The 20,434-nt window shown below is 36.9% G+C and overlaps 1 protein-coding gene across 2 annotated transcripts in view; it reads right to left on the bottom strand.

The window, feature by feature from the left end:
• Positions 1-20,434, bottom strand: part of TRPS1 (transcriptional repressor GATA binding 1) — a 222,206-nt gene that overhangs the window by 181,933 nt on the left and 19,839 nt on the right. For both annotated transcript variants that reach the window (XM_068983941.1, XM_068983942.1), the window contains exon 4: positions 3,473-4,076. In XM_068983941.1, coding sequence (XP_068840042.1) covers positions 3,473-4,076 — 604 coding nt within the window. The remainder of the gene's footprint in view (positions 1-3,472; positions 4,077-20,434) is intronic.

The raw sequence follows: 20,434 nt of genomic DNA, 5'->3' as shown, positions 1-20,434 counted from the left end.
AAAAAAGAAGTGAAGAAAACTAACGAATATTTTGAAACTTGAGCTCTTCTCTGTGATTCTTATATTTCCTTCCTCACTTGGAGTGCAGCAAAATTTCATAACTAAAACCAGTCAAAAACAAGTATCAGAAAAACCAGTACACTGCAAGCAACATTATAACTACATGCTTTGTAACATAACCCTATCTCCAGTCAGCTTACTCTTAACACATTGATGGCACATTGACAGGAGATGTATTAATGCCACAGGCATTAGTTTCTGCAAAAATCCCCCAGTTAATAATGTGTTAAAAAATGTTTCCATTATTTACCAGCATAGTGTTAAACTATTTCAAATTAATATTTTCCATACTTAATTCTCAATATCACTCTGCACAATAGTCAAAGATGATAGTCAAGTTTTTATTTTAGTATTAGAAACTACATGAATAAATGTATTTATAAATATACTTGTTCTATTAATGATATATCAGATAGACTACTTAATTTAAAAAATTACTTTAAAATCTATTTTCCATTTCTTAAATCTCTTACTATTTTGAAACAAACATGCCAAACAGCAAGTTAATTTCAAGTTCCATTCTACTATTTAAATTCAGGTATGGATAATATTCTGTAGATATATATTTACAAAGACAACTATAAATTTTCATTTAAAACATTTAAATTGTGTTTGCATATTTCAATTGTGTATTTATAAATTTTTATGGGACCTCTAAAATTACACAATTAATTTTGAGATTAATTACACAATTTGTTTTGACCTTAGTAAATATGATGGCGATATTCTTTTGGGTTTCCTCTGGCTAATGGCAGAGAAAAGAACTGAGAAGTATGTATTTGCCATGGTAACTCAGTGACACTAATTTTTACCACCAAAGTAAAATTCTGGTCAAATTCACAATTAGAATGAAAGTAAAATTCTGGTCAAATTCACAATCAGAATGGGCTCTGCTTCTTAATTCTTACAAGCATCTTAAAAGGCTAATCAGCAATTTATGTGCACATTAAAACTTTTAAATTCAGTTATACCCTAAATATTTCATAATAAATCAAATCAGCTAATACTTACTGTCCCAAACGTCCAATAAAATGGATGACTTTCAAAACCATGGGCCAATTCCAATGAAAATACAAATTTTAAAGATTCAAATTTTACTGAAATTACAGAAGAATGACCCAAGACACTTTAAAATATATATATATTATATGTCTGTGTGTGTGTGTGTATATATATATATATTTCTGGGGGTCAGCTCTCAAAATTTAGTAGATGATGGCCTTTAAGTATCACAAACCCTACAGTGAGGAATCTGATAGGCATTATAAAACATAGTTAGGTAGCCTCTCGCTGAAGATTTCCTGCTTCAGCATCTAATGCAGAGGAACTGAAAAGACAGTTGAAATGATGCAACAGAAAGTTGAAATCAGGGAATTAAGGAAGTGGAGGAATTGAGAAAAACATTTTTTTTTTTGAAAAGTATTATCATCCTCAGGCTGCTTAAAGAATAGAACAATCCTGCTCAGATTTTAGGCTGCACTGCATCATAAATTACTTCATAATTTACTTCATAAATTACTGCTCACTCCAGATTCTTAAGTGTATACAAAGAGAGGCAGAAGAGGTAACATTCCAGAAACAGTCTAAAAGAGTCACATGATTTGATACCAAATGAAGATGTCACGGATGAAAAAACATTGTTAAGTGGGAGGCAGGGGTGGGGGAAGCATGGAAGCTCTGGTGATACATGTGTAAGGCCATCAATTCCACCACACTGTCAAGATGCAACCTAAAATTTAAAAATCCTAGGGCATGTCCTTCCTGCCTTTTAGCCACTTGAGATCAGAAGAGTTCTGACTCCCTAAGAAAATGATGAGCATGTACAATGATAAAATGCATATTATAAGAAAGAAGCTCCCTAAATTGAGTACCCACTTGAAAAGCACAGGAACTATTTCTCTTCTTTCCAGAGTTACTTAGTTCAACTAGCTCCTTCCTGGTAGGCAGGAAGGATTGTCTCTCAGTGCACAAGAAGGCATCTCCTCTTCTGCTTTCAAGCCCTTCCTTAGCTTCAGGGCATGACTGCAGACAGAAAAGGTAACAGCTTTTACAATTAATTGTGCTCTATGGCAATGGCACCCCACTCCAGTACTCTTGCCTGGAAAATCCCATGGACGGAGGAGCCTGGTAGGCTGCGGTCCATGAGGTCGCTAAGAGTCGGACACGACTGAGTGACTTCACTTTTCACTTTCATGCATTGGAGAAGGAAATGGCAACCCACTCCAGTGGTCTTGCCTGGAGAATCCCAGGGACAGGGGAGCCTGGTGGGCTGCCGTCTATGGGGTCGCACAGAGTCGGACACGACTGAAGCGACTTAGCAGCAGCAGCAGCAGCAGTGCTCCTCTAAGGGGCATTTCTCAATGCTACTACAGAAAACTCATAGAGAGGCTTTAGAGACTCTGTAGGAAATGAGAGAAGAGCATCCAAGCCACCCTTGGAAAAAGTAATTTTTCTCCTCAGAATACATCCAAAGAGAACTCAGTGGTCTCTAACTTCCAGGTCAGCACTGGGCTGGCTGAACTGTATTTCCTAATCAGCTCTTTTGTAAAGGTTATCCGGTGTTTCTGATCCTACCTTCCATGCAGGAACAAAGCTTTGAAATCAGCCTGAAAGTTCAAAACTTTCTCAGAGTCAAGGTGAGATGCTGAAGTGATGGTGCCTTAGGCAAAAAGCAAGTATCACTCCACTGGGAGCTCATGAATTTTCAAAATCTAAAATATTCCTTGACAAGTCACAGTCTACACAGCATGAAGAGAGTGCTCAAGGATCTTAGAGAGCTTTTGTTTTTTTTCAGGTGGGACTATGTCTTTCTCCCTACAAGAACCCAATAATATATAATTTATGGTTCTCTTCTCTGGATACTCTTCACAGCATTCACACTTAGGTCTATCTCATTTTTTCCCTCCTTTTTGCAATAACACAACTAGGATGTGTATGTAACTATACTGTGAGTTTTAAAAACACCACATTTTTGTATTCTTAGTGATTTACATCTCTGCTACATTCCTTATTAACCATCAACTGTGTCACACCACTTCAAAACTTCAAAGCCATTTTGTCATTTTAAGGTAACAGATGTGTATCCTTCTGGGATTTCGAGCCTCCCTTTTCCAAAAGCACCCTCGCCGTGTTGCATAACGACCAGGAATGACTAACAAACATTCAATCAGAGCTGAACGCAATGACAAACAAGTGGCTTCTACCCCACACGATCAAGTGCATGTCGCGTACACACAAACGCCCGGCAGCTGCTTCCTCCGACTTCGGCCGGATTACCTATAAACCCCCAGATTGACACGCATCATTTAGTTGCACTTGGTTAAAGGCATGATACTAACTCTGGAGAATGTGGGCTCCCCCAGCTTTCCCTTTAAGATAAAAAGGATTATTTTAAAAAATGAAACCTTCCTACCCGTAACAGGGACTGGGATTCATCCTTGGACTTGCTCTCTCCAGACGCGGGATACTGCTGGGGGAGGGCGCCGGCCTTCTCTCCGCCCGCGGGCGCCCCCTGCAGGAAGCCCTTGGTGTCCACAGCCAAGCCGTAAATAGGGCGCGCCAGGTGGGCAGCCTCGACGTTGGGGCTATCCCTCAGAGTCTTCGTCTGCTCCTGGGGGCCGGACACAGGGGTCAGGAGTCCCAGGCTGGCTTGGGTATAAGAGGGGCTTCCCCGTAGGATGTCCGCCCCTCTCCAAGTCACGCTGCGCAGGTCATCGCTTGAACTCTCAGCCCAAGCCTTTTCTTTTAGCCCATCCTTGTCTTCGAGCTTCTCCCTCTTCACCACACTCTCAGCAACTGGCTCTCCCATTTTAGAGTCTGGATTGAGCAGACTGTAGACCTTGAGGTCAATCTTGGGCTCCTCCTTGATGGTGGAGACGGCATGGCCGTCCTCTTCGCCGTTGGCTGTAGTGCTGTCCTGCTCCTGGCAGTGAACAGTGTTGAAGTGCTCCAGTAGTGACTGAGTCTCCGCAGCTGTAAAACTGCACTGACGGCATTTGTAGCAGCTGTGTGCTCTCCTGCAGGAGAAGAAAACCGTCACTCGGAATCTAGCACACAGACAGCTTTAAAAAATCGTCTTCAAGCACCTGAATTTTATCCCCTGTAATGTAATGGGCAGAACAAAATACAGTCTTCTCGGCACCCAGAAACTGGCATACACTGAACTGGCCTCTTATTTCGAGGTAAGGCATGCACTATTCCCATTTGTTATATTAGCAATAGCAGGGATATGAACACACACACACACTTCTGTGTATACACACCAGCCGAGCCACGATTAAAACTGGTTGATGTGCTTTCTTATTGAAGGACCTGCTCTGTTCATTTTACCGTGACTGCATAATCATCAGTTCTATATTATTTAAAAGAAATTCATAAATTTTTACACCTGATTTCATCAATGGACTTTTTCTGTTTCTGCTTAAACTAAACTGAGATATTTTTCACTCTAAATAGACATACATTTCTAGTGTGCTGAAGTATTCTATACAGCCTTTATACAAATTAAAATAAATTATACCAAACTGATTACAATGTTCTTTTCTATCATAACTTCAAATCCACTGAATCAAACAAATGTAGTTGACTACCCTATGTAAGCTAGGGCTTCCCAGGAGGCTCAGTGGTAAAGAATCCAACTGCCAATGCAGGAGATGCAGGTTTGATTGATCCCTAGGTCAGAAAGATCCTCTGGAGGAGAAAATGGCAACCCACTGCAGTATTCTTGCTTAGAAAATCCCATGGACAGAGGAGTCTGGTGGGTTACTGTCCAGGATACAAAAAGTCAGACACAACTGAGCAACTGAGCATGCACCCTATATAATCTAGTAAGTAAGATATATCAGAAGCTCAAAAACTTTTAAGACAAAGTTTTTTTAACTCTAAGGACTTATGAACATTCGACCAAGTGAGTATCTCTTGGGTGCCAAGCAGCATGATAGGTGCTGTACAAATATATTCATTCAAGGAGGATGTGTGAATGTGGGTTTATGTATGTGTTTTCTTTTTATAAGGCATAAAACAAGGAGACCTTATTGTTGGCTTTTGTAACATCTCCTGCTGCTAAAGACAGAACAGTAACTGTTAAATGAAGACAAATGTTTAATAAAGAAGAACAGAGGCAGTGTATCCTAAAAGGCATACTGGAAAGGTGCACAAACAACCCAGAATAGAATGAGGCATACATTCTTTAACTGTAAAAACCCTGCATGGCTCTCTAATTAAACGACCATGTGAAACACTTGCTACTGCATTGATATAATATGTTAGGAGTTACAACTTGAAATAAAGTAACAAAGTAAGTTTTGAGACCTATTGCTCAACGCTCAGGCAAAATAGGTACTCCTCTATGTAATTTGTAGATAACCATCACGGTATTACTCTGCTAGGCACAGGGTACACACTGGGGAATACAAGGCATGCAGTCTTTGTCCACCTGGTGTTTACAGTCTAGTCAGGAATGACAAGCTTCACATTAGACTATAAATAAATATGTGAGGATAAAGAGTGATAAACGCTAAGAATGAAATGGATGGGGTGATAGTGGGGTGGAAGGGCTCCTTAAGGATGCCGGGAAGGCCTTTCTGAGGGAAGCACATCAAAGAAACGATAGAAAAGAGCTATCCTTGGAGGAGAAGGAGGGCGGGGAAAGGGCAGTACATTCTAGCAAATCTGAGATACTATAAGAGGCCACTGATGTTTGAGAGGAATAAGTAAGAGAAAGCTAATAATCAACAAGCTTGAGGATCAGCTAGAGTTGTGTGGACCATGGCAAGGAGATAGGTGTCTTCAGAGAAAGGGAAGCAAATGTAAGGCTATAAGCAGAAGGGTAGCTTAGTTAAATGTGTGCTCTAATAGCTTTGGGACTTTAATAGTTTCCGTATTAGATGACTTCATTCAGAGACCTGTCTGATGGCTGAGAATCCAAAACAGCATTCTCATTTTAAGGAAGCAAAACTCAAACGCATTAAGACATGTAACAAAATCTCCACCAATATTTGTTGAGAGCAATTAACTCAGTACATGATTATCTTATCATTAAGGGCCTACATTTGGTTGAATTAATAAGGATAAAGTTTTACTTTTTAAGGAGGCTGTTTTCAATCTTTTTTCTCTTATTTTTCTTCATTAAGCAGCAAAAGTGAAACAAGAAGATATACAATAAATGATAAATGAATTGACCATAAAAATATAATATTAAGATAAATTATTCTCAAGTGAAAAAAGCCAGCTGTTAAGGAGAAAATATACACATGAATCTTGCCACCAAAATCAAAGCCAGAAAACTTGAAATGGAATTAAGATCACAAAGGACAATAGGCAAGACCCAAAATCTCGGACTTAGAACATCTGGGAACTTCATTCAGAGAACTTTCCTACCACTAACTATATCTGCTTATCATGCAATGGAATATAAACTCCTAAACTCGAACTGTATCCCCAAATTGTTAGCTTAGCTTTACAAAGCTTGATCAGACAGATAAAAATGAATTATCAGAATGGTTAAAAGTCTAAATATACCCAGGAAATACCCTACTGAAGATATACCACATGATCTATTCAATCCGGAAAATTAAACATAAACAAAACCCACCATCAGGAAGCACATTCAAAAGCTCTGATTGACCTACATCCCAAGACAGTTCTAATGAGCTCACTACCTACTCTGGCAAGTATGCTAATGGTTTCCCTGACATGGTGGAGTCTCTGCTTAAAGTCTGTGATGAAATCCGTGCCTATAAACTAAGACTATAAACGGCCACTGCTACTTCTACCAAAGGACCAAAAAATTCCAAAGGACAAATGTTCCCAAGAATTACAGTGATGTTATTTCAAGAAATAAAGACAATTCATTTTAGGGCAACAAGGAGAAAGATTCAACAAACAGGAGAGGAAATAAAAGATTCTCGAGTATGACATGACAAAATTATTTTAAAACAGCGGACTCACAGTTCTTACTAGAGGAGCAATTTAGTCCACTTAAGAGATGCTAGAACCAGAATGCCTAAATTTCGGTCTTGGCTCTGTATTTTACTCTATATGCAACTTTGGATGTTTACTGAACCAGCCTCAATTTCCTCACCTGCAAAATGAAAATCTCTGATATGAGTTAATCAATATAAATCCTAAAATTAAACAAAGGGCAGCTTATATGTGAATCTGCATTCCATACTCCATTCAAAGGAGCTGAAACTTTGGTTTGGTATTGTACCAAATGGTAATTTGGTATCATTCTTTTCTATTCTCCCATGTACCTTAACCATGATAGACATCACTCTTAAAACTGTTTATTTCCTAGAAGATTCTTTAAGACATTACCAGGTAGAATGTATTTTATGCCTTTTCAGCTTCACCTAGTGGTATTCAATGCCTCAAAGATGAGGCAGTTTAGCAGTTTACTTAATTGTTAAGTCTTACTCTTTTTTCAATAATAGTATGAGTATTATTATCCATAATCTTAAAATTCTGAATAACAAAGATGGAAATGGCATTACCTGTGCTTTATTACAATCTTCAGAGGTGGGGATGCATTGTGAGTGTATTCAGTAAGGTGGTTTAAAACCACACTATATCTAGTAATATATCTCAGTAACTAAGATTATGTGCCATCAATATCTACTTTACACTGCAATCTAGAAACGTCCTTGAACCAACCTATTCCTTCACCAAATAAAGATGAATATACTTAACCTTTAGCCAGTATTTGACTGACATATCCACCTAAATATACAAAGAGTTCTGGGTGTCTTGTCTAGGCAATTAATTCATCACAAAGTATCACACTGAAACAAGATGTCTGGGACTTCTAGGTTTTCTAGTTCCAAGTTCCTACCCCAACAAACAACTCTGATTTCTTACGAGTCTCAGCAAGAGCTGTTCTGATATGCCCGCAGAGGAGCTCCTATTCTGATTGATCAAGGTAAAACCAAGACGGACTGGAGGACTGTCTGAATGCAACTGTATAATAAAGCAGGAAGAAGACAGAAACTGTAGAGATAAGTCCTCAGTGAGAACCGGGTTTTACATTGAAAAGAAAAACACATATTAACAGGAAGGATATTAAAGCAAGGTGGCAATAACAAACTTAACGTACACACCTTTCTTTTGAAGACTTCAAAGCACTCACCCTTAGTGATCTCACATTCCACTGATGTATAAAGCCTATTTTACAGATAAGTAAAATGAAGTAACAGTGTCTTGTCCATTTCGTCTACATTAACTCAAGAATACAGGGCTACTCCCTTCCAGTACTCTTGCCTGGAAAATCCCATGGATTGAGGAGCCTAGTAGGCCACACTTCATGGGGTGGCAAAGAGTTGGACAAGACTGAGCGACTTCACTGCCACCTTCCAGACAGATGTTCTATTTTGCTATCCTCAGTTGCCTAAATTTTTAACTTTATATAAAAATTAATGAAATCACTGGCAATACTGACAATGAAAACATGGGGGATAAAAAATGAAAACATGAGGGAAAGGGAAAGTTCTTTTAATGGACAGAAGTAAGACCAACTACAGCAATGTTTTGCAAAATGGGATGCATTCAGTGCAGCAACTGAAGAAGTTTCTTAGCTATACAGATTCCAGAGCCTCTGTGCTCTATGCTCACTCATACCAACTCTTTGCGACCCCACTGACTATAGCCCACCAGGATTCTCTCTCCATGGCCGTTTCCAGGCAAAAATACTGAAGTGGGTTGCCGTTTCCTCCTCCAGGGGATCATACCCACCCAGGGACCGAATCCACGTCTCCAGCATTTCACAGATGCCTAAGTGAAGCTCTCTGGGCATAAACTGAGAATCTGAATTTTTAGCAGTCTTCAGGGGACACTCATGCAGAGCTAGTCACAAACTACATTAGCAGATATATCCTGGTTCTAAACAACTGAATGAACAGACGCAAGCCATCCTCTGACTCTAATAAAGCACAGGTAATGCCTTTACTCTCTATGTTATTTAGAATCATATTCTGAGTGTGACTACTATTAATGAAAAGAGAGCAAAGCTTGACAATTAAGCAGTAACTGCTAAAGCACTCCATCTTTCAGGCCATTGAACACCACTAGGTGAAGCAGAAAAGGCATTTGCTGCATAATACTCCAGAGAACTGAAGGAATTCTTTCTCTGTATAATATTCACCAAATAAATGATAAGAAATATAGTAAAAAAAAAAAAAAGCATTATTTTCAAAAGGTGCTACATGAACTTTTCAATCACCTATGCTAACATCTGAACAGTTATTCTTAAGCCCAGTATTCTTTAGTGCTTAAACATTCAGAAAAATCACCTAGGAATCTCATTATAATTCAAGGTTTGATTTCGGGACCCTGGCGTAGAACCCAATAGTCTGTTTCTTACAAAATCCCAGATGATGCTGACGCTTTTGGTTCCCAGACCACACCTTACCTAGCAGGAGTCATGAAACCATGGTCAGAAATAAGTCAAGATGAGTCTTAGTTAGACTGGAATGAACTCACAATATACATCCTCAGTATCTGATAGAAGAACATTCCCAAATGAATTCTTTATGATGAGCAACATCATTTTCCCTCTTAAAGCACATACTCCCACCTCTGAGAGTCAACCCTAACAGCTTTATAAGCTCAAACTATAAACATGACATTGTCAAGCATAATCCCCAAACAGTAATTCATCTTCTTTATTTCACTGTTTGGGGCTCATCTTTCAGTATTCTTTAGTGCTAGGCCATTTATATATATTATCCAACAACAATCACACAAAGTATCTATTTCCATCCCTACTTCATAAAATAAGAATGTGAAGTACAGACAAGCCAATTCATAAAAGAATATGGAGGGCATGATACAGCATTTTAGCTCAGGTCCACAGTTACTCCCATATATACATGGTAGACGGTAGAGGCAATGTTACTAACTTATTCAGGAACTAGTTCCTGAAAGATTTGGGCATATTCTCTGACTTGTGTTACTCTCTCAACAATAACTGAAAAGACCTTCAACATACTGCTGTGTCCCCCAAAAAATAAAAAGATTTTTTTAATCCCTAGTATTAAAAACATTACTGAAGAGTAAAAGTTTAGTCATTGACAAACTACATTAGTTTGGACTCTGCTCTAACCTCCTTACATGCATTTCATTTTATCAGTGTTAATATAAAAACCTCTCAAAGGTTCAGAGAATTTTCCCTTCATTTCTCAAGATCCACCTTAACTACCTTCTCATCCATAAAAACTTCGCAAATGACTCAACCCAAGAGTAAACCTACCATCTTCTGAGCTACAAAACTTTGTCGTCCTCTGAAGATTTTTTTCACATTGCTTTTTATTAAAATGGCCTTTGATTTAAGTGATGGCATAAAAAGATTTATTTTATCACTTAAAAAGCTCTCATTTAAAAAATAACCATGTGGGTCTTGCTTTACAGTTATATTGTAATTGCCTGAAAATCAAGATCAAAGCCCACACATCCTTCCACCCCACCCAGAACATCCAGAGCATCAATAAATATCTTATTTAATAACCAAAGGAATGAACCACCACAGCCCAGGGAACACTAGACTTAATACATAGAGTCATAACACAGCAGAGAAATATGAAGACACAGACATTTTGCAGATGGCATATTTTGAGTGGCCCACTGAATAAAGTCTTTATTACTTTAAAACTTCTAGAACTTCTATCTCTAGCTACATTAAGCAAAACTAATTTAAAAGACACTGCAAATATATTTGCATTCATTTAAATTCTATACTCTGCTGCCATCTGGATAGCAAACACTCTCTTCATGCTACCTGAAGAAAAAAGACATCATTCTGTAGATAGCCCTGCCATGGCTGTCAGATAAAACACAGGATGCCCAGTTAAATGTGAATTTCAGAAAATATGCAAATATTTTAGTGTAAGTATGTCCCATGCACTGTTTCCAATATACTTTCATAAAATCTCAATTTGTCCAATGCAAAGACAATGAAGACAATCAACTCTGATAAAAGAGACAATCATCTTTTGCCTCCAGAGAAAACTGGATCAAGCTGCATAAAAAAATCAAATCGTACTTGATTCAAGTGACTTAAATTTCACAGAGAAAAAAATGATGTTTCCTTATCCTACTTGACGAGAGTTTTCCTGTGTTATAAAAAGCATTTATTTCAGATCCATTCATATTTCAGTGCCTTTATTCTAGTAGAAGTGTTTCATTCATTAGTAGAGATTAAAAATTATTTTCACAATTCATAAAGAACTGAGGTTTTCTAAATTCTAGAAAAATCAGCTAAGAGGCTACTCTTTTGCTCTACTCTGATCATATCTGTATATTTCAATTTTCATAATGAACAGCTCACAATATTTGTGGAGTCAGCTCTAAGCAGCACTTTGTTTTTCTCCTTTCTCCTTTATTTTTGCCATCATTTAAAAAGTTCTCCTTTACCCAGTAACCTGTATTTCACTTTCAGTACTTTTAAGCACAGTTTTTCTGCCTCAATGACTAAATGAACATCAAAGTAAATGAATAAAGTATAAATACTAGTCCATTAAGACTTCAAGGTATTTTTTGATAATTAGGTAAACAAATACCGACAAATAAGTTGTCACAAAAGCAGAGTAAATGAAGTGATTTAATTGAAATATAGTTCAGTAGATGTGACAGCTAATAAAATGAGTCATATTTTGTGTCTTAAGTCTACAGGTGTGGCACTTGAAGTAACCAGCGCTGCTGAACGTCGGAATGAAAAGCATGTGAAGAGAGTATTTGAGGGACAAAAAGAAAAGGAATTACAGATGTGTAGGTGGATAACCAGTTCAATCAACTTTTAAATGTTGAAAATTGAATATTCAGCCTTAGTCAAGTGCAAAGGGCAGTAGATAATATATAATCTAATGAAAACAGAAATTCTGAATGAGTAAGATTCCATTCAAGCTGCTCATCCTGTATTTCTTAAATGAAATGATCTGATGAGTATTTACTCATTTGGAGTAGCTGGACCTTTTTTTAGAAGAGTGTGGGGTGATTTCACCTTCACATGGAAGGAGAAAACACAACTAATTTCATATCCGAAAAAAAAAATCTCGATTTATGATTCACTTTCAAAACTAAGATGTCCCTATCAAATGTTTGAAATAGAAAGATAAATCTTTCCATTAAATAGACAGTAAACAAGATGTGGGAAATAAATTATATAATACATAATTTACATAATATGAAATGGAAATCATGATTAACACTTATCTTATTCCAAGACTTAATAATTGTTCTTGTATAAAGTCTTCAGGACCATAAAATTTGAAATTTCTAATAAATTATGTGTCCAAATAAAGGTAATACAATTGTGGGTTATTTTCTTAATGAACTATATCCTCCTGGGTAACTTTTTGTGCCACAATGGGAATTTTCAACTTTATTTCAAAGTCTTGCAGGCAACTGATTTATTATGTACTGTTCAAAAGAACATGACACGTAAAAGACACAAATGTAGATGTTACTATTATGGTACTCACCCTTTTGGAAACTGTACTAATGCACTCTGTACTTAGCTTTTTCAGATGTGTTGATAATTATGTGCCTATCATAAAATCTATTCTTCAGAACTAGCAGGGCACAGAGTTCATGCTCCTTCTCAGAGCTCTTTTAAGATAGAAATTGTAGAGTAGCTACATTAATTTAATCAGCTACTGCATCTAATGCTATTTCCTTCAACCTGAGATATATATATTTTATGTGTAAAATATTCACTGTTTAACAAACTTTAACTCTGAACAGATAGATGTTTGTCATCACATATACTACCAAAAAATATGTACATTTTTCCACATTCTAGTTAAGTAGATAATGACAATATCATTGATTTTCAAGTAGTTCCTTAATGATAAGTCATCAGTTGTTAAGTCGCTCGCTCAGTCGTGTCTGACTCTGCGACCATAGCCCACCAGGCTCCTCCGTCCATGGGATTCTCCAGGCAAGAATACTGGAGTGGCCTGCCATTTCCTTCTCCAGGGGATCTTCCTGACCCAGGGATCGAACCCAGGTCTCCTGCATTGCAGGCAGACACTTTAATCTCTGAGCCACCAGGGAAGACAGATGATAAGGGAAGTTAAATATTTATTCAATTGTTTGTTGTATATGTATATGATGAGAACTGATGCCTCATTTTTATCTTAAAATTTTATTGTATAATGTTAGTCACACATGTGTACACACACATTATATACACATTTATAAACAGGTTTGGCAAAAAGTGAAAACTGGAACATAATTATAGAATCATAAAATATGATATATATATATTCTTCACATATACAGAGATTCAGACTGATACAGTCTATGTACACACATATATACAAAAAGGGGAAAAATATTATTTATGGAGGAAAAATAATATTTATGGTGCAGTTCAATGTATGTATATAAATGTAATGCACATATACAGTGTAAACATTTGTAAATATATGTGAATATATGTATATAGTTTTGTTTTGCTGGTTTTTGAACTCTGTAATGGTGTGAAGCTACAAATAGCTGCCTTTGATTTGTTTTTATTCAGTCAAAATTTTAAAGACATTCACGTTGTACTCAGTTGTCATTTATTCAAATTCACTGTTGCATAATATTTCATGTATGAAAAATCTACAAGTCATGTAACTAATCTCTTATGAATTATGAGGTCTTTTCTTATTTGTTTCGGTTTTTTATTTTTGTTTTGGTTGTTCTGCTCTTTAAAAAAATACTACTCTGAACATTTTTTCACTTGTTTACTAGTGGTCCCAAACAAGAAGTTGCCTTCTGAGGGTTGAAATTATGTGATCTTTGGGAATATGGGCATCTGATATTGCCAGAATCTGATAAATTCACTTTATAAAGTCATCAGTTCAGTTCAGTCACTCAGTCGTGTCTAACTCGTTGCAACCCCATGGACTGCAGCACGCCGGGCTTCCCCAACCAACTCCCAGAGTTTGCTCAAAGTCATGTCCATTGAGTCAGTGATGCCATCCAATCACCTCATCCTCTATCATCCCCTTCTCCTCCTGTCTTTGAGTCAGTTCTTCACATCAGGTGGCCAAAGTATTGGAGCTTCAACTTCAGCATCAGTTCTTCCAATGAATATTCAAGACTGATTTCCTTTAGGATGGACTGGTTGGATCGCCTTGCAGTCCAAGGGACTCTTAAGGGTCTTTTCCAACACCACAGTTCAAAAGCATCAATTCTTTGGCACTCAGCTTTCTTTATAGCCCAACTCTCACATTCATACATGACTACTGGAAAAATCATAGCTTTGACTAGACAGACCTTTGTTGGCAAAGTAATATCTCTGCTTTTTAATATGCTGTCTATGTTGGTCATAGCTTTTCTTCCAAGGAGCAAGCATCTTTTAATTTCATGGCTGCGTCACCATCCACAGTGATTTTGAGAAAATTAAGAAAATTAAGTCTCTCACTGTTTCCATTGTTTCCCCACTTGACTGCCATGAAGTGATGGGACCAGATGCCATGATCTTAGTTTCATGATTGTTGAGTTTCTAGCCAGCTTTTTCACTCTCCTCTTTCACTTTCATCAAGAGGCTCTTCAGTTCGTCTTCACTTTCTATCATAAGGGTGGTATCATCTGCATATCTGAGGTTATTGATATTTCTCCCGGCAACCTTGATTCCAGCCTGTGCTTCATAAGTACTGGCAAATATTATCTACTTTATCCATTTTTTTACCTGTTATATATTTTTTGTCGTAATTATTTGTCTTATATTTTTGTCTTATTCTTTGTGGTTCGTCATGTTTTCTCTGTAGTTCTTAAATAATTTTTGCCTTACATATTTATTTTTATATTCATATTTTATATATCAGTAATTAATACCTTGCTGATGAACTGAACCTCTTCTCATTGGTAATGACTTATCCCACATATGCTTTTTAAGAGTCTAAACTGTATGAGATTAATAAAGCTACCTCAAGTTTTATTTGGTCTGTATTTGCTCCTATAACTTGGTACATTTTGTTCTTTCAAACTCTCAGCCTTATGCTTTAAGTGTGTAACCTATACAGAGCTTTAGTTAAATATTCTTTTTTAATATGTCTGATAATATTTTTAAGTGGAAAGTTTAATCCCACAGGTTCAAGATATTTGATATATGGACTTTTTTACCATCTTTTTAAAAAAATTCTATTTGTCCACTTTTCCCCATGTATCCTCTTTTGCCATTAAAAAAAGATTGAATTTGATGGGTGTTCTCTATTTTGTTGTCCATTTTGCTCCTCTAGAGCTTTGGAAGTCATGTACTCATCTCCTACTCTTTCCTTTGTTGCTGTTATTTAGTTGTTAAGTCCTGTCCAACTATTTTATGACACCATGAACTGTAGCCCTCTAGGCTCCTCTGTCCATGGAATTCTCCATGCAAGAATACTAGAGCAAGTTGCCATTTCCTTCTCCCAAGGATCGTCCCTACCCAAGGATCAAACCCACATAGCCTGCATTGGGAGGCAGATTCTTGACCTCTGAGCCACCAGGAAAGCCCATTCTTTCACTAGTTATCCCTAAAACTAATAAAATATGCATAACAAAATTCTAACTCCAGACAATTCAAGCACCTTAGAACACCCTACTTCTGATCAATCTCCCTGCAAATTAACATAATAGTGTTGCCCAATATCTCAGTCCACCCCTTTATAATTGCATAAATTAGGCATGCTATGGTTGTTAAATATAATTATTCACCGTTCCCTGGTCTTCATTTATGTGAAAATGTCTTTTCTCTTAGTTTTGGAAGGTAGTTTTGACAGGTAGACAACACTAGGTAGACTTTTTTTTTCCCCCTTCAAAACTGTGAACAGTATTCTTCTCTCTTCTGGTTTCCACTACTGCTGACAAAAATCTGCTATTAACCAAAAACTGTTTTCTGAATAGTTGAGCTGTTGTTTCTCTTTAACTGCTCTAAGGAATCTCTCTGCCTTGGCATTATAATTTTTACTCCAACAGTCTATGACTGAATTTATTTGCATACAGATAGTCCTCCACTTATGATGACTTGACTTACAATCTTTCAACCTTTTAGGATGGTGCAAAAGCCAAAAGCATTCAGTACAAACTGTACTTTGCATTTTTAATTTGGATCTTTTCCTGGGGTGTTGATACACAGGATTTGTGATACAATGGTGCTGGGCTCAGCAGGGTGCCCCAGCTCCCAGTCATTCATGTGACCATGAGAAAAACAACCAATGAAGTTACAACCATTCTGGACCCAATCATTCTTTATTTTCACTTTCAATACAATAGTCAATGAGTTACATAAAATATTCATCATTTCATTATAAAACAGGCTTTATACTGGGCTTCCCAGGTGGTTCAATGGTAAAGAATCCACCTGCCAATGTAGGCAACACAGGATCAAACCCTGGGTTGGGAAGATCCCCAGGAGAAGGAAATGGCAACCCACTCCAGTATTCTTCCACGGGAAATACTCCAGTATTCTTCCCATGGGCAGAGGAGCCTGGCGGGCTAGAGTTCATGGGGTTCCAAAGTGTCAGACACAGTTTAGTGACTCAACAACAACAAAACCCATCAAAAGTCAAGAAAAATCTACATATCTACATAGTATACAGTATCCTACTTTGTATCTGTATTTTATGTTTTTCATCGCTTCCCTGGTGGCTCAGAGATTAAAGCGTCTGCCTCCAATGCGGGAGACCCAGGTTCGATCCCTGGGTCGGGAAGATCCCGTGGAGAAGGAAATGGCAACCCACTCCAGTATTCTTGCCTGGAGAATCCCATGGACGGAGAAGCCTAGTAGGTTACAGTCCACGGGGTTGCAAAGAGTCGGACACAACTGAGTGACTTCACCTCACCTTAATGTTTTACATCAGTGTTAAAAACTCTTCTGCTATTATCTCCACAAATATTGATTGCCTATCTTCCATTCGATATTATTTTCTTCTGGGACTCTAATTAGATTCATGTTAGAACATCTTATATTTTCATATCTTAATAACCACCACTGATATTTTCCATCCCTCTCCCCTCCTTTAAAGTATTCTGGCTAATACCTCCAGATTTAACTTTTGATTAACTCAATTGTTCTCATTCATTTGCCGATCTGTTACTTCTCCTATGCATATGATTTAAACTTCAGTAATTATAGTGTTCATTCAAAAATGCTTTTGTTTCTTTTTTTAATATTCCTGGCTATTTATAGTTTCTTGTAGCTTGATCAGTTTATAAGTGTAATTTTCATTTATTTAAACATTCATTAATTATTATTTTCTCAATGAAAACTGTTGATCAGAAGTTTCTGGGTATCTAAAGCTATTATTTGCATTTTCTACAGATTTCACATGTAGCATTTATAGCCTTGCCTGTATAGTGACCTGTTCTAATGGGGAGCTCATATGAGGTTTATCTTGGGCCATCCAAAACATGGAGGTGTAAACTGGAGTATCTTGCTAGAAACCAATTTTTGTATACCTCTGACAGGACTCAAGAAGAAGGCAGTAATATGGAATCACATTAGTCACCTCGATGATGCCAGCTTACAGTGAAACCCTTGAACTCAACACCATCTCTCTGCCAGTGATCGCAGGCTTAGTCTCAATATGACTGCAGTGTCAATGTCAGTATTTGCCCTCTGTACAAACTTGCATTGCCCGTTTGCTCTCCCCAGACTGGGTTTAGCTCCCTTTTGGTGAAGGGGAGAAAAGAAAATTTCAGAAACTTCTCCTAATTCATGAAAGTCTAACATGTCACTAAGAAGTATGTTTTATCTGGCATAGTTGCTTTTCTCCTAATTCATGGAAATCTAACATGTCACTAAGAAGTATGTGTTATCTGGTGCAATTGCTTTGTACGGATATATTCCTCCTATAACACCAAAAGCATTAAATTATAACACTGAAAATTCTGAAGAAGAAAATAAGTCAGTTAGAGAATGGGCAGGCTGGTTAATGAAATAATATATTAAAAAAAATGGAGTATGAGAAACAAATTCAAAGAGTGGAACATAACAACTTTGTCATGATGTGAAGTATGGGAGATCATAAGTAAATATAAAACATAAAGAAAGGCAAATTGGTCAAATTTCACTTACTAACTGAATAATGTTGGAAGTTCAACTCAGATTAAACCTGGTTCTTTGGGAAAAGGCCCGTGGGATGAAATCCTCACTGAGGTTTTTCTCTGATAGCTTTAAATCAACTCTCTTGCTTCTCAGCTATAGCTATTTCATAGCTACATCATTTTACACATTGTATAGCTTCCCACTTATGCTATCTTTTTATTACATTGTAAGCCTTGTATATAAAGTACTCAAAAATCTAGAATATTCCATAGTAATAACAGAATTATGGTAAAATTTTCCCAACATGAATAATATGAATAAATAAAAATTTAACTAGAAACTGTCGTGATGTAGTAAACATCTCCTCTTATAGTATCTTCAAAATTGGCATTTTGGGAAAGTGCTTTGATAGCAAATAATGTTTTCAACATTCATGGATTACTTCCTTTTATATCCCTGGAGCCTCCAATGTTCAACTTTCAGTAGAGTTTCTTTATACTTCTTTTTGTTTGTTTTTTCTCTCTTGATACTTCTTACTGAGCTGTGACTCCTGAAACTTAAGTGTCCAAGTTTAGAATATTTCTATAAGAACTCTGACTAGAGATAAACTACTCAGCACCCTAAAGGACCTAGGACCACACAAACTACATTAGGTTTTAAAAATAAGTGCAAGAGTATTATAATGTTTTAGAGACAAGCGGTGCTAATTTTGTTTTAATCTAATAAAATGCTGAGAGGTTGATTTACATTCAAAATATAGTATCATTTTGTAAGTCCTCAGAAGGGTTCCAAGACCATTCAATAATCAAAGATTAAACTAAAACTCACTATGGAGATTTTTACTTATTCATAACTACTGTGAAGGCAAAATCTCACTGGGATTTCCTCTATTTAAATACTCAGTGAGTACCCATCACTCCACTGGGCACTACGCTAAATTGTGCAGAGACAACAGTGAACAAAACAGAGACTAGTCTCTGGAGCTCACTTTCATTACTGAATATTAACTAAACCCAGATTATTCAATAATATTTTTATTCATATTTTATTTCTTAAGAGATTTTTGTCTGTTTAACCAAAACATCTCTATTTTTCCAGCCAAGTTTTCAAGCAGTGGCCTCACCTTCCTCAAAAAAAGTCACTCATTCAAGGGATCAGGTATCTACATATATCTGTGTGTGTGTTTGTGTGTATATTAGCTAATATCTTCATGATTTAAAAAAGCCTCCTCCTTAAAAAAAAAAAACAATGAGTTATCTAATTTTTGTATCGCTTAAGCAATGTATATGCACAGTATGTATACTAACAGGGCTGGGAAGAAAGTTAACGTCTGCCTGCCCCAGAAATAAATTAGCATGCAGCTAACATCAAAAGAGCCAAAAACACTCACTGCAAGTGTGAACACATATTTGATTGCAGGACTGTGTCTTTCCCAGGGCTGACCTTATAAATTAAACAGTGTAAATCTAAAGGAAGTGTTTTCTGAACATTTAGATTCACTGTGAACATTAGGATGCTCTTCAAATTAACATCTAACATTATTAGCCTATTGTTGGACATAAACTGCTTCATTACTGGTGACTGAGAAAACATACATACACCAGTACGAACACAGAACTTATAAAAGAATGAGGCAAGAACACTGGAGTGGGTTGCCATTTCCTTCTCCAATGCATGAAAGTGAAAAATGAAAGTGAAGTCGCTCAGTCGTGTCCGACTCTTAGCGACCCCATGGACTGCAGCCCACCAGGCACCTCCATCCATGGGATTTTCCAGGCAAGAGTACTGGAGTGGGGTGCCATTGCCTTCTCTGAAAAGAATAAGAGGAACTATTCAAAATCTCGGGACGTGAACATTTAAATAACTAGATTTTTTAACCAGGATATTGAATCTGCATATGGAAAAGCTCTTGAAAATAGTAAATAAAGCTCTTTACTTTGATGCTTAGAAGCACAATGACAAGAAAATGCACTATACTATCTGAATGCACTATACTACAAAGATTTTGTGGAACTAATTCCTACTTATAACCCAGTCTCAGTTTAAATGCCCCTTCCTAGAGGAGACATTTCCTCCTTTACCATATTGGGCTATATTGTCACTATATCCAAATGCACAGTGTTCTCCACTTCCATCTTTTCTGAAACTCTTCACTCTTACAATAAGCTGCTAAGATCTTCCCTACTAAACCATAAGTTCCATAAGGGCACCATCTATGTTTCTCTTCTTTTCCTTTTTATAATCAATGCCTTGGCAATGTGCATATTTTTGGAGTAAGTTAAGGAATGAATACATAAATAAAGACATGAATTCTAAGTCATCTCTAGAAAGCATGAAAGATTAATTGGAAAAGTTAATGTCTACAAT

Source organism: Capricornis sumatraensis, chromosome 11 (assembly GCF_032405125.1).
Source record: "Capricornis sumatraensis isolate serow.1 chromosome 11, serow.2, whole genome shotgun sequence".
Classification (NCBI taxonomy): domain Eukaryota; kingdom Metazoa; phylum Chordata; class Mammalia; order Artiodactyla; family Bovidae; genus Capricornis; species Capricornis sumatraensis.
This window is presented reverse-complemented; position numbering and strand designations above follow the sequence as displayed.